This window comes from Heterocephalus glaber, unplaced genomic scaffold, assembly GCF_053883595.1.
Source record: "Heterocephalus glaber isolate CG9 unplaced genomic scaffold, H.glaber_assembly_v1.0 deba00001610, whole genome shotgun sequence".
NCBI lineage: Eukaryota > Metazoa > Chordata > Mammalia > Rodentia > Bathyergidae > Heterocephalus > Heterocephalus glaber.
The window spans coordinates 23974992-23987402 of record NW_028258381.1 but is presented as its reverse complement, the minus strand read 5'-3'; the positions used below and the strand labels follow the sequence as shown (position 1 = coordinate 23987402).

General features: G+C 50.6%; 2 protein-coding genes across 2 annotated transcripts in view; both read left to right on the top strand.

Annotated features, from left to right (window-relative positions):
* Nucleotides 1–4: 4 nt before the first annotated feature.
* Nucleotides 5–2120, top strand: Epo (erythropoietin). Its single transcript, XM_087196378.1, has 4 exons — nt 5–174; nt 422–508; nt 773–952; nt 1329–2120. Exons 2-4 carry the CDS (start codon nt 422–424, stop codon nt 1482–1484), a joined length of 423 nt encoding a protein of 140 aa, XP_087052504.1. The 5' UTR covers nt 5–174; the 3' UTR covers nt 1485–2120.
* Zan (zonadhesin) overlaps nt 2060–12411 on the top strand; it is a 44802-nt gene continuing 34450 nt past the window's right edge. The window contains 1 exon segment of the mRNA XM_087196533.1: nt 2060–2191. Within this exon segment, the coding sequence (XP_087052659.1) occupies nt 2060–2191 (132 nt within the window).

Below are 12411 nucleotides of genomic sequence, written 5' to 3'. Positions count from 1 at the left end.
CGGCCTCACTCTCAGCCTGCCTCTCTTCTAGAAAGTCCTACCTGGCTCCTGCTGTCATTGCTGCTGCTTCCTCTGGGCCTCCAAGCCCCCCTGGACGGCCCCCCACGCCTCATCTGTGACAGCAGAGTCCTGGAGAGGTACATCTTGGAGGCCAAGGACGCCGAGAACGTCACGGTGAGGTCCCCTCCCGGGCACACTCCACGGGACTGACTCTTGGGGCTCCCAGGGTCTCCTCCCAGGTCCAGGAGCCTGGTACTTGGTTCAAGGTGGAGGTGGAAGCCAGACCCAACTCTCCCAAGATAAATCTGGTGCCCCCAAAAGCAAGCCTGGAAGCTAGGCAGGGGGCAAAGCCAGAGCACTCTGGGCCAAGGGCCAAGAGCCACAGCCCCTGGGGATGTGACTCCCCGACTGTGCTTTTCAGATGAGTTGCATGGAAAGCTGCAGCCTAGGTGAGAACATCACCGTCCCAGACACCAAAGTGAACTTCTATGCCTGGAAGAGGATGGAGGTAAGCAAAACTTTTCCTTCCTCTTCCTCTTGGGGTGTGTATGTGTGTGTGTATGTGTGTGTGTGTGTGTGTGTGTGTGTGTGTGTGTCTTTGCCAGGGTAGAAGGGAATGAAAAAAGAAACCGAGTAGCAAAGATGTTGCTCATTCATTCATTCATTCATTCAAAGAACGTTATTGCAAACCTCTTTGCTCAGCTTGCTGCACTGGTCGGGGAGAGGGAGGAGGTGACATGGGACAGCTGACTCCAAGTCTCTGCTCCTCTAGGTGGGGCAGCGAGCCGCAGAGGTGTGGCAAGGTCTGGCACTGCTCTCAGAAGCCATCCTTCGGGGCCAGGCCCTGCTGGCCAACTCCTCCCAGCCGTCAGAGACCCTGCGGCTGCATGTGGACAAAGCGGTCAGCGGCCTGCGAAGCCTCACCTCCCTGCTCCGCATGTTGGGGGCTCAGGTGAGCAGGAGGGACATGGGTATTTCCACTTGTCCTTTCTGTAAGACAGAGGAAAAGGGCTGGGTGTGGTGGCACCATGCCTGTAATCTGGGAGGCTGAGGCAGGAGGATTGCAAGTTGAAACCCAGCTTGGGCAACTTAGCAATTTAGCAAGACCTTGTCTCAAAACAAAAAACAAAAAGGGTGGACATGTAGTTCAGTGTAAAGGCCCAGAGTTCAATCCCCAGTACTGCAAAAAGAAAAGGAAAAAAAAAAATGGGGAAGAGAATCCTGCCAAGGAATACTGGTGCTCTCCATGACCCCCTCCTATTCTGTCCCTGATCCCATTTCCATCCGGGTCCCCAGCACCATGGTAACCTCTTGTTCTCCCCTGGCAGAAAGAACCCATCTTGCCTCCAGATGCAGCCTCCCCTGCTCCACTCCGAACATTCACTGTGGATTCTCTGTGCAAACTCTTCCGGGTCTACTCCAATTTCCTCCGGGGGAAACTGAAGCTGTACACAGGGGAGGCCTGCAGGAGAGGGGACAGGTGACCAGGTGCCTCCCCCAGGCTCGTCCACCACCACTGCTACCACCACCACCACTGCTGCTGCCTGTGCCACGCCTCCCCTCCGCCACTCGCAACCCCCCAGGGGCTGTCTCCCTAGCGCCAGCCTGTCACACGGACACTCCAGTGCCAGCCGGCGATGACATCTCGGGCCAGAGAAACTGTCCAGAGCTCAGCTCTGAGCTCTAAGGGTGTCACAGGCCCAGCCTGAGGCCCAGAGCAGGAGGAATGCAGAGACTGGCCTGAAACTCGGCAGAGCTGCGCTGGGGAGCTGCCCCACCTCACTCGGTGCCCTGCAGAACTGTGACACGGCCACAAGCTCTGGAGGCGATGCTTCTTTCTGCAGGCACCACGCAGGGACAGGATGGAGTGGAGAATTTAGGTGGCAAACATGAATTCTCCAGGTCTCGCGGGGACTCCCACGGCCACAGAGCCCACTGGACAATGGGGGTGGTGGGAGCTAGAAAGATGGGATGGGGCTGGCTCCTGGCTCTCGTGGGAGTGTGTGTCCAAGTTGTTTGTGTTTTTTAAACCTCACTGGTAAGAGCTGAATCCACCAACATGGCTCTTGGCTTGTCTGTTTCCCAGAAGCCCCTACTCCCCAGTCTCTCCCCATCCTGGCAGCGGGGCGTCAGATCTGGGAAGCCGGAGATGGAGGGGGCTGGGCCCTACGTGCTGCCTCGCATGGCCTGGGTGACCTCCTGACCCCACTGGGCCCGAGGCCACAGGCTCTGCCCACGCTGGTCAATAAGGAGGCCCCAGTCAAGGCTGTCCCTCAGTGGGCAGCTGCCAGCCCGCCGCAACAATCAAGGCTGCCATCGAGGAAACCGGAGCTGGGAGGGGGCCCCCTTTGGAAAGGGGCTACCAGACCCTTATTCCCTGCCCCTCCTCTTGGCCCCTTTGGGTCATGCCACATTCCTGCATCAGCCTCCTAGCTTGGCACAAAATCCTCCCTTAAATCTAGTGGCCTAGGGACTGTCAGCGTTCAGGCCCACGTGCACCTTGCAGAAGGTCAGGTAGACAGGCACAGCGGGAGCCACCTTCACAGGCAGTTGTCTTGTTGGGACATTGCTCTGTGACAGGTGCCATCCCGGTGGTCCCTTATATCTCCTCACACAACCCTGTGACACGTTCCTGCTGCCACTCCCGTCAGTTCCCACTGAGCAGAGGAAGAAGCAAAGTAACTTATCCGGGCCAAGAAAACAAGGATCCCCAATTCCCCCATTCACTCCTTCCCTCATCTGCTCTTCCTCCCAGGTAATCCCCATCTGCCCCTTTACTCCTCTGGGGTGGCGGGCATGGACCTCAGGGCCAAGAAACTCAACCTCCACCCTTTTTTGCAGGGTGGGAGGAATTCATCTGATTGAACTCCGGGTCTCCCCACTGAGCTACATGCCCAGCCTTTTTTTACTCTTTATTTTGAGACAGTATAGCTAAGTCGCTACGTTGCCTAGGTTGGGCTCAAACTTGGGATCCTCCTGCTTCAGCCTCCCAGTGCTGGGATTACAGGCATGTGCCACCATGCTCACTCCAGCCTCCACTCTTGATTCTACTTCTAATTTTGCCCTTGACTCTGGCAATGACTTGATTCCTTCCTCGAAGTAATGCTTCACCTAGAAAGGAAGTGTCACCCAGGAGAGACCCATGCAGCCAGAAAAAGATGCCACATGTGAGGACCCCTGGCCATTATCGTGTATGTGGCAGCTGGTCTTTCTGCTTCTAAAATGACATAGAGAGGTCAGTCTGTACCTCTGCACATAAGCAAAAGAGAGACAGTGTTTTGCAGTCTGGGGCAGGAAAAACAACAGGTGTGAGGATTGCAAGTTCGAGCTCAGCCTGGGCAATTTAGCAACTTAGTGAGACCCCGTCTCAAAATAAAAAATAAAAAGGGCTGGGGATATAGCCTGATGTCAAGGCCCTGGGTTTAAGCTCCAGGACTGGCTTAAAGGAAAGAGGCCAGGCCTGACGATGCATGCCTGTAGTCCCAGCACTCAGCAGGCCGAGGCAGGAGGATTGCTGTGAGTTTGAGGCCAGCCTCGTCTACCTGGTGAGTTCAAGGCCAGCCTGAACTACATAGCAAGACCCTGTCTCAAAAACAAAAAAAAAGTTTAAAAAAAAGAAAGGAGAGAGAGAGAAGAAAGAACAAACACTAAAAGCAAGCTAGAAGTTGGAGGGTACTGCATTTACCAGGTGTTGGGGAGGTGGAGAGAAAGGTTGAGCTGAGGTGAGAGGACCTGGCAAGGAGGAAGATTCCCCCCCAATTTTTCCCCGTGGCCACCTACGGTTGCTCCTGGGCTACAGTGCCCTCTTCAGGCACTGTTGGGAACTGCCAGAGAAATTACAAGCTCTAGAATCCCTGAGGTCTCTGACCCCTGGCATTTCAATACAAATCTGTAATGTGGTTTCCACAAGTGACATCTGACATCTCTCCACTGCTGTGGGTCAGTAAGGGACAAACCTCCCCTTAGGTTGGTGAAATTGGATCTGGCAGGCTTGTTCTTAAGTCCAAGGAATCCAGATAACAATTGACAGCTGGGGCCTGAACAAAAGATTTAGGACTCATAACTCCAAAGTCTTGTCCACCCCTCAGCTTGATTTGTTGCCTAAGACACAGGCATCCCAGCCCAGAGTAGCTGGCTCTTTTTTCTCCCCAGGATTCAGGGTCACTGACTTTATTCTCTACTTCTCTTCAGGCTTCTTACTGCTTTCAATTTTAAAAAATTGTAGCTGTTGAACCAGAAATCTATGACCACCCATGGGCCAAGTGTGCTGGGATGATGTGTTGGAGACATTTAAAACACCATTCATTCATTCCACACTTGTGGAATGCCAAGCCTTGCCCCCAGCGCCAGAAAATGTGGCATGACACTCAGTCTGTGCCACACATAGCCAGCGTCCGGGAGCGCACAGTCCCCTGGGGAGAAAAGATGGAAGCGCATTAAATTAGACCCAGTCCGCTTGGTGTGTGACTGAGTGCTGAGGTGGGGCCTGGGAAGAAAAGGGCCACAGCGTGGAGAAGCTCAGGGGGCCGAGAGAGTCTGGCTGAGAGAGGCCCAGACACACGGCAGGGTGTGGCCTCATTTCAGAGGGTCCTGCAGAGAAGGAACTTTCTCTGATAATGCTTGTGATGTTGATAATTAATGTCGCATTGGATCTCTGGCATCTCATGACTGGCTGTGATTCTCATCTTAACGACACGAAGCAGGCGTACACTAAGTGTTACCCCCATTTGTCACACGGGCAAGCTAAGTTCCACTAGGCAAGTGACCGAGCCAGCTCTGCTGACTTCCTAGCAGGGACGGGAGCCAGCGCACTGCAGTTCTGAGACTCAGGGTTATTTAATTGTGTGATGGTGTTGCCTGCTGCTGCAGGAGCTCAGTGATTTACAAGGAGTTTTCTTGGCATTTCCTCATTTGTTTTCCTAACCCCACAAGAAAGGGAGCGATGGAAAGGGGTCCCCAGTGTGCAAAGGAGGAGGCAGGAGCCCACCATCCACCCACCAAGCCACCAGGGAGGGGCCGATCGACCCCACCCGTGAGCCAGGGTCCTCTCCAGCCAATCAGCAGAGCGGCCAAACCCACCTGCCTGGGGCTGGCTCCCAAGTCACCTGAGTCCTTCCCATGAATACTCATTCTGAGTTAGTTAAATGGGATCTTTTCATCATTGGACTCTAAACTGAGTATTGGTGATATTCTTACAAGCTGGTCAAAGGCTTCTTCTACCATAAAACCGTGATGTTATAGATTATTGGCAACAGAAAAAAACCCAGAGTAGTGGAGTTCCTCAGCTTATGAGAGTCACATCCAAAGGTCTGTAAACTTCCTTCTTGACTGTTCAAAATTAGCCAGGCGTGGTGGTGTGCACCTGTAATCTCCCTTGAAGGCTGAGGCTGGAGAATCACAAGTTTGAGCCCAACATGTGTAACTCAGGAAGATCTTTCTTTCTTTTTTTTTTCTTTTTTGGTACCAGGGATCGAACTAGGGACCTTGTGCTTTCGAGGCAGGTGGTGGAACCACTGAGCTAAATCCCTGGCCCTGGAAGATCTTATCTCAAAATAAAATAGGGGTTGAGGATGTAGCTCAGTGCAGTTGGCCCTGGGTTCAGTCCCCAGTACCTCAAAAAATAATTAATCACTAAGTCAGTTGTGGTGGTGCCTATAATCCTAGCTACTTGGGAGACTGAGGCAGGTGGATTGCTTTGTCCCAAGACTTCAGGGCCAGCCTGGGCAACATAAATAAGAGCACATCTCAAAAAAGAAAAAGGAAGAAAATCATGCATGTAACTACACATGTAGATTTCTGATTTGAAAAAACCTTGACTGTGCTGATATAATCTCCCTCCCTTTGTCAAATGGAATGAAAGCCTGGAAAGGGCGAGGAAAGTACCTGAAGACACGTGTGTGGAGGGTCCTGTACTCTAGGGTGATTTCCCACGTTTTCCCAAATCCCAGTCCTCATGTTATATTCCTGCAGCTCCCAAGCTTATCAAGTCTCCGGGTCTCTGCTCTGTCCCCGGCTCCCCCAAAAGCAGAACCAAGCGGACCACCTCCAACTTTCTGTCCTGCCTTGAGCTCCAATCACGCCAACCTCCAGACCAACTGGAAGCTGTGACCGCCCAGCGCTGGGGTGCCAGGGAGGTCAGTAAGAGCAGCCATCAGAGGACTTATTATTGCCCAACCAGGAGGCGCTGGACATCAATAACCACTGTTGCTGCTCCTCCCTGGGTTAACCGTCTCCCGGCCCTGTCCCTTCTGCTCACTACTCTGCTGACCTAGCATGGCTGAGGGGTGCATAAGGGCTTGGGATGGGACCCAAGGAGGCCCAGGGCTCTCTCCCCTCAGAATGGACCCTTGCATCTCGCTTTCATGCTGAGCTACATTCCCAGCCCTCAAAAAAAATTTTTTTTTAAAATTTTGAAACAGGTTCACTAGTTTGTCCAGCCTGGCCTGAAATTTGGGATCCTCCTGTCTCAGCTTCCTGAGTAGCTAGGATTACAGGTGTGTGTCACCACACCCAGCTTACAAAGGGCCTTTCGGACTTTCCTCCTAGGCATTGTGCAAGGCTTCGCTGGCCCCTGGCGGACAGCTTGGAACAATGGCCAGGGAAAGGCCGGGCGCCTGCCTACCGCCCACAGCCTAGACTTGACAGTGGGGGTGGGGGTGGGCTGCCGAGGAGAAGGAACGAAATGGAAGGTTTGGGAACACCTGCACGGGGTGGGTCAGGAAATCTGGACCTGGGACAGCTCAGCACACTGCCCAGACCCCACCCTCCGGCCCCGTGAGCTGTGTGTGTGAAGAAGGGGTCAGGGCTGTTGTTTTGTTTTGGGTGCTGGGAATCAAACCCAGGGCCTTGACCACGTGCTCCACCCTGAGCCACCGCCCCACCCTCAGCGGGTTTTTAAAAAGCAGCAACCCCACCCTTCTGGCTGAGATTTTAGGCAGAACTGCCGTTTAGGAAGTTGATACAAGCAGGCCTGGACCAGGGGTGGTGCGCAAGCCTGTATGTGGTCCCAGCACTCTGGGAGGCTGAAGCAGGAGGGTCCAAGTTCAACCAGCCTGGGCAACCTAACCACTTAGTAAATCCTGCTCTAGGTAAAAAGTAAAGAGGGAGGATGTAGCTCAGTGCAAAGGCTCTGGGTTCCAACCCCGTCCTCGCGCTCCATGTCCCTCTAGTCTGGCCTCTCTGCCTTTCCCTGTGTGCTGAACAAGGGGCTGTGTTCTGAGACATGCGTCATCGGGCAGTTTCGTTGTTGGGACATCACACAGTGAGCGCACTTACACAGTTCTAGATGGTGTAGTCAGCCACTGCAGGTGGCCTCCTCGTGTCGACATGACACGAAGTACACACGGGCTGGCTGGAGTTGGAGCTGGTATCACACTGAAGAGTGACTGGAAACTGTTTGCTTGTTTGTTTGTTTGGGCTGCTGGGGATGGAACTCAGGGCCTCACATGCTACGTATACTTTTACACAACCGGCACTGTGTAGCTTCATTTCCACAAGGACTGCCACAAGCGTGTGAGTAATGTGTGGTGCTGAGACGTTAAGACACTAGGATGGCTACCATGTCACTAGGCCATAGGAAATTTTCCCACCTCTTATAATCCTTTGGGATGAGCATCATATAGGCAGATGATGTGAGGCACGACTATATGTATTAAACACACATGCCAGGCATGGTGGCACACACCTGTAATCCCAGCACTCAGGAGGCTGAGGCAGGAGGATCATCATGAGTTCAAAGCCAGCCTGGGCTACAATAGTGAGGCCATGACTCAAAAAAGCAAAAAAACATGGACCAGGGATTTAGCTCAGTGGTCTCACCGCCTGCTGCGCAAGAGCAAGGATCCGAGTTCGATCCCCAGTACCAAAAAAAAGAAGCAGGGCTGGGGATTTAGCTCAGTGGTGCTGCCGCTTGCCTCACAAGCATAAGGTCCTGAGTTCAATCCCTGGTACCAAAAATAAATAAATAAATAATAAATAAATAAAATAAACACACATATGCCCCATTCTCATTGGGGACTTTATATAAATGGTATTACACCCTTCCTTTTTTTTTTTTTTGGTACTGGGGATTGAACTCGGGTCCTTGCGCTTGCACAGCAGGCAGTGAAACCATGGAGCTAAATCCCTGGCTACACCATACATGTTGTTTTCCTGTGACTCACTTCTTCCATTGAATAATATGTGTAGGTGCTTTTTCTACTATCACAATATACAGATGTACCTACAACGGTTTCTTTTCTTCCTACTTTTTAATCATGAATAGACTTTAATAAACAGTATCATATTACCAAGTAATAATGTCAAGTGATGCTTTTTAAAAAGTATTATGAGGGCCTGGGATTTAGTGCAATGGTTCCGCCGCCTGCCTCGCAAGCGCAAGGTCCTGAGTTCAATCCCTGGTACCAAAAAAAAAAGTTATTTATGAACTGTAGTGAAATATACATTACTTAGCATTTAGGGGCCAGGGATGTAGCTCAGTGGCACCGTGCCTGCCTGCACAGCAAGCACAAGGCCCTGAGTTCCACACCCAGTACCAGGAAAAAAACATTTAGCAACTTAACCACTTCAGTGGTTTTAGGGACACTCTCGTTGCTCAGTAACCATCACCACCATGCATCTCCTGAGGCTGAGGCAGGAGAATCAAAGAAATTTCCAGAACTACTTACTTTCCTTCTCTTTCTTTCTTTCTTTCTTTCTTTCCTTTTTTCTTTTTTCCTTCTTTCTTCTTCCCTCCCTCCTTTTCTTTTTCTTTCCTTTTGTTTTTGGTGCTGGGGGTCACACCCCAGGGCCTCGGCAAGCTAAGTACATCCTCTGTCACTGAGTTATACCCCTAAAGTTCAGAACTCTTCCATCTTGCAAAACAATCTCTGTACTGTGTTAAACAGCACCATCTTATTCCCTCCCTTCCTGGCTCCTGGTGACTGCTGTTATTTTTTTTGGTGGGGGGAAGCACTGGAAATTGAATCCAGGCCCTTTGGACTGAGCTACATACACAGCCCCCTCACTTTTTTAAATATTTGAGACAGAGACTCACCAAGTTCCCCAGGCTGGGCTTGAACTTGAGATCCTCCTGCCTCAGCACAGCATTATAGCCTGTGTCAGAATTTCCTTCCTTCCTTTTTTTTTTTTTTTGGCTTTGTTGAGGATCAAGCCCAGGGCCCGTGTATTTTAGGCCAGCATTCTACCACTGAGCTACCCGCTCAGCTCATCCTTCCTTTTACAGGCTAATACTACTTGATTGTATGTGCATATATGTATTTGTGTGGATTACTCATTCACTAGCTGGTTGGCCCCCCGGGTTTTTTCCACCTCATGGCTGTTAGGACTAAAAGCACACATGTACAAACACCTGTTTCAGATCTTGTCTTCAATCTTTTGGCCATATACCCAGAAGTAGAATGCTGGGTTTTACGGTGGGATGGTTAATCCTGACTGTCAACCTGGTTAGTTTGAGAGATGCCTGGGAGACTGGCAAGCAGGTGTGTCTGGGAGGATCATGGGGTGTGACCTTGGGGGACAAAATCTGGTGCCTGTCCTCTCCCTCTCTGGCTTTTCCCCTCCTCTCTGCCTCCCAGCTGCCAGGAACTGAGCAGCTTTCCTCCACCCTGCCCTTCTGCCCTGATGTTTCTGCCTTGGAGCCAGCCCCACCATGGGCTGGACTCCAAAACCATGAGCCAAAATAAATCATTTCTTCCTTGAAGTTATGTGTCAGTATTTTGTTCCAGAAACACAAAAGCTGACTAATATATATGATAATTCTAGTTTTAATTTTTTGAGGAGCACTTGTATTATATTTCTTACTACAAACTAACCACATGTCTACTAACAAACATTAAAGTCCTCTCAAAGACTTTTTTCCTACTGTAAACAATACCACAACTAACACCTTTAAGGTGGGTATCATTTGCACAAATGTACACGTGATCCTGTGGGAAGAGTCCTAGGAAAGGGATGTTGGGTCATTGATGTACACATTTGTCCAGTGTGTTGATGTGTGCAGGTAACCCCAGCTACAAGGGAGGCTGAGGCAGGAGGATTACTTGACCTCAGGAGTCCAGGGGCAGTCTGAACAACATAGTGACACCACATCTCAAGAAAAGAATGAAGAGGCTGGGGATTTAGCTCATCGGTTTCCCCGCCTGCTGAGCAAGCTCAAGGACCCGAGTTCGATCCCTGGTACCAAAAAAAAAAAAAGAAAGAAAAGAATGAAAAAGAAAAATTAAAATAAGGACATTAGAAATGCAATAGCTATTGTCAAGTCATCTTTTTTATTTTTTTGTTTACAGAGCTTTATTATTTCTTGCTTTTGTAATTAAAGCACTTGGTTGTGTCTTTTTTGTTTTTTTGTTTGGTACCAGATTGAACTCAAGACCTTATGCTTTCGAGGCAGGTGGCAGAACCACTGAGCTAAATCCCCGGCCCCAGCCTAGCACTTGGGAGGCTGAGGCAGGAGGAGTACTGAAAGTTTGAGGCCAGCCTGGGTTCCATAGTGAGTTCAAGGCCAGCCTGAACTACACAGAGACATCCTGTCTCAAAAATCAAAAAAAAAGAAAGAAAAGAAAAAGAAAAACATACGTAACAGTGTCAAATAGCTTTCCACCATACTTTTTTTGTTTTGTTTTGTTTGAAGACAAGTTCTGGTTATGTGGCCCAGGCTGGCCTCAAGTTTGTCATCCTCCTGCCTCAGCTTTCACAGCGACTGAAACAACAGGCATCCACCACCTCACCCAGCATGCAGCACATACTTTTTCCCTCCCTCCCTTCCTTCCTACAGTACTGAGGATTGAGCCTAGGGCCTCTGCACAAAGCTACATCCCCAGTCCTTTTCTTACTTTTTATTTTGATACAGGCTCTCACTAATTGTCTAAGTCGTCACATTGTTCATGCTGAGCTCAAACTTGCCATCCTCCTGCCTCAGCCTCCCAGAGGGTCCAACAGACACTTTTTTACCATCAGAGTACTTGACTGTGTCTATCTTCATGCTGTCCAACTCTTAATATTTTACATTTTTGTCAATATGATGCAGGTTTTTGTTTTAACTTCCAGCCAACCTTTATTCTCCAGGGACAGAAGCAAGAGATTTTTACGACGTCCGAGTTATGTGAGTATTTCGATGCTCACTCTGGAAGTAGAACCTCTTTTCAGTCCTCAGTGACTGTCTCCTGCAATTCTTTTTTTTTTTTTTTGGTACTGGGGATCGAACTCTGGTCCTTGCGCTTGCGCAGCAGGCAGCGAAACCGCTGAGCTAAATCCCCGGCCCCTCTCCTGCAATTCTTTGCCCACAGCTGTGTTCAGCGCTTTCTCTGCTTGGCCCGCCAGTTACTATTGCCCTTCCTAGAAGTTTGGGATTGAAAGGATTGTCTGCCGGAATCCTGCAGGCAGTGTTCCGCCGCCTCTCGGAATCCGTGGTTGCCCTTGGAAAGCTGGATGCCTTGCTGATTTGCCTCGCGAGGGCTTTGGATCCTCCCCTCACCCCTGATAGTCTCAAATTTCCCGAGGGGCCTCCCACACATCTCTGCAGGCATCATACTTGAGTATTTTGGGTCTGGGATGGTTTCTTGTGTGTTTTTCTCTTTTAAAATAATTTCTTGCTGGGCGTGGTGGCACGGGCCTGTAATCTCAGCACTTGGGAGGCTGAGGCAGAGGATTCCTGTGAGTTTGAGGGCAGCCTGGGCTACATAGTGAGTTCAAGGCTAGGCTGAATTACAAAGTGAGACCTTGTCTCAAAACAAAGAAACAAAAATAATAATTTGGGGCCGGGGATTTAGCTCAGTGGTTCTGCCACCTGCGTCGCAAGCACAAGGTCCCAAGTTCGTTCCCAGTACCACAAAATAGTAATAATGATAATGATAATTTCTTCCCAGCACTCTGGGAGGCTGAGACAGGTAGATTTATAAGTTCCAGCACAGCCTGGACAACTTAGTGACTTAGCAAAATTCCTGAAATAAAAAATAAAAAGTGCTGGGATGGTAGCTTATTGCGAAGGCCCTGGGTTCAATCCCCAGTACTGGATAGAAAAGGGTGGCGCAGGCTCCTCACTGTGCCTTCCTTCCTCCCCAAGGGCAGTCTCTGAAGTCCCTCATGGCTTTTCCAGTTTGGATTCTGGTGCTGCTGGTGGGAGCTGGCTGGGACCAGGGCCACGGGTCTGCTCCTGTCAGGTAAGCTGAGAACCAGGGGCGGCTAGGGGTGGCTCTGACAAGGGCAGAGGGCACAGGCAGGCTGAGGAAAAGCACAGAGACCTGGGGAGGGAGGTGGGAGCCTGATGGGCAGGGGAGGCTGACAAGCTATAGGGGGGAATGCTACACAGCCCCAGGCCTGCAACTGGGGAGAACCGAGGTGCAGAGGTGGGCTGGAGGACAGAGGTCCAGCCCTCCACAAGGTGAGACTTCAAGCAGGAGGCAGCAAGAAATG

Excerpts from the sequence above, each read along its gene's own strand:
- Epo (XM_087196378.1), top strand. The coding sequence starts at position 422 with ATGAGTTGCATGGAAAGCTGCAGCCTAGGTGAGAACATCACCGTCCCA. Across the intron at positions 509-772 it reads ATGCCTGGAAGAGGATGGAG|GTGGGGCAGCGAGCCGCAGA; the intron begins GTAAGCAAAACT and ends CTGCTCCTCTAG. Across the intron at positions 953-1,328 it reads TCCGCATGTTGGGGGCTCAG|AAAGAACCCATCTTGCCTCC; the intron begins GTGAGCAGGAGG and ends CTCCCCTGGCAG.